At 56.7% G+C, this 1,931-nt stretch overlaps 1 protein-coding gene across 1 annotated transcript; it reads right to left on the bottom strand.

Annotated features, from left to right (window-relative positions):
• Positions 1-50: 50 nt before the first annotated feature.
• Positions 51-1,827, bottom strand: SARC_15064 (hypothetical protein; the record flags this gene model as incomplete). The annotated part of the gene is made up of 1 exon (XM_014290801.1): positions 51-1,827. A coding segment is annotated over exon 1 (1,761 nt), but the record flags the coding sequence as incomplete, so codon positions are not given.
• Between the last annotated feature and the right edge of the window lie 104 nt (positions 1,828-1,931).

Genomic DNA, 1,931 nt, shown 5'->3' with positions numbered 1-1,931 from the left:
ATGTGTGTGTGTGTATGTACTCCAAGCTCAGTGTTAATAGACAACCTTACCTTTCTCTTCTTCTTTCCGGGTGCTTTGTGGTTCGTAGTTCCCACGCCCAGCGTCGTAAGAGACTCAGGCGCTCGTAGAAAGGTCTCAAACAAAGGCTCAACCAACCGCATGCGGAACTCCGTTCGAAGTATCTGGCCTGTGAGCAAGGCACAGGGACCTTCCCACGCATACACACCATGCAAAGTCCCGTTGCTATGGCTCTCCCTGCCTAGCAACACCCATGACAACCGCCACACCCTGCCCATGTGCGGCTTGATAGACGTTGGCGTGATGGTATACGCGTCTCTCAGCACGCCGAACAGGCCCGCGCTGAAACTGGCGTCGGCACAGACCGCGCCAGACGGGAAACGCTCTACCACATCCAGCAACATGCCTGCTGCAGTAGTGAGCCATTCCGTTATCTCCGCCGACAACGTCGGGGGAACGGTGTCTGACACCTCTAAGTCAGTACCGGCATCCTCGTCTCCAGTAGCGAAGGTGGGCGCAGGCGGGCGTGAAGATGTGCTGATGTCCTCGGCCGGATTGAACGCTTTGACGCCGTTCAACGTGTGCAGCAGCTGTCGTACGATGCCCAGGCGATCGCCAAAGACACGTGCCGATGTGGTCTGCTTGGTCTGTGTCTGTGTCTGTGCTTGTGCGTCCTGTAGTGTACGAGTCTCGGTAGCCAAAGGCTTGGGCGCGTGCGCAGGAAGGGCAAGCACACCCACCAGCGCCTGGAACATGCGCCAGTTTGTTCGGCGGATGTGGTCCGTGGGCTGGCTGCCCTCGTCGTATACGTTGCTGAACTTCACTCGCCCGCCTTTAGACTTGGTGTCTAGCATAGCACCACAGAACCGTGCGTACAGCGATGGTATCATCTCTATAGCCCCCGCACAGTCCGCATACTCCCGCTCTGCCGCCTGGCTCGCTTTGGCCTTCGCCCCAGGGTTGGTGTCCGTGTTCTTGCCCTTCCGCGACTTCTTAGCCGAGTCTTTCGGCGGCACCTCTCTCGACTCACTCGCACACACACGCTTAACCGCACACTGAGCCAAGAAATCAAACAGCTGCTTGGTATAGACGGCTGAATAGGTCCCACTGGCTGTGTTTGTGTCTACTGAGCTGCCTGGCGCGTCCTCGTCCGCGGGTGCTACGGCTCCCTCTCCCGCCGCATTCCGCTTGCGTTTCTTACCGCTTGTGGTTGCCAAGGGCACGTCACCATGGTTACCGCTTCTAGACCCCTTCGTGCCGGTCTCTACTATAGCACCACGCATCAGCGCAGCCAGACTACCACCGCCCAGCAGGGAGATATAGTGGGCGATGTGATCCTTGTGCATGAGCAGCCTCACCAGCGTAGCTAGCACAACCCCTCTAATGTTATTAACATACACCTGCACCTCCACGCTGTATGCAGACACAGACGTGTCCTCGCCCTTGTGCGCATGGGTCTGGCGCTCTTGGACCGAACTTTCAGCTGTCTTGGACTTGCTATCCTGTGCGGGACTTCCACTTGAATCCATACCCAGACTTACACCGGCTGTTAATGTGGGTAAGGACAGCAGCGCGGCCGCAGGGGCCAGAAGCTTGGTTATAGTGCTGCTGTAAATCTTCTTCTGGTTACCCTGGCGTTCCTGAGTGGCGCCCAGCGAGGCCCAGCCCACATACACCAACTGGTACAAGTCTGTGTATGTCGCAACAAACGCGGCAGTTAGGTTGAGGTCATCGCTGTGCTGGTTCGGAAGCACGCGATGCAGTACGGTACTGATCCGCGAAACGTAGGCCATCTGTGGGAGCGTAGCACAGCCATGAGTGAGTGGGGTAGGTGGAGAATACAAAAGTCAGTAATCGTAGACGCCTTTCCTATAGTACAGCGCCAGCTCATATATCTATGTTTATATATACAT

This window comes from Sphaeroforma arctica, assembly GCF_001186125.1.
Source record: "Sphaeroforma arctica JP610 unplaced genomic scaffold supercont1.5558, whole genome shotgun sequence".
In the NCBI taxonomy this organism is placed as follows: Eukaryota; class Ichthyosporea; order Ichthyophonida; genus Sphaeroforma; species Sphaeroforma arctica.
Note: the sequence above shows the minus strand (reverse complement) of the source record. Positions and strands in the feature narration are given on the sequence as shown.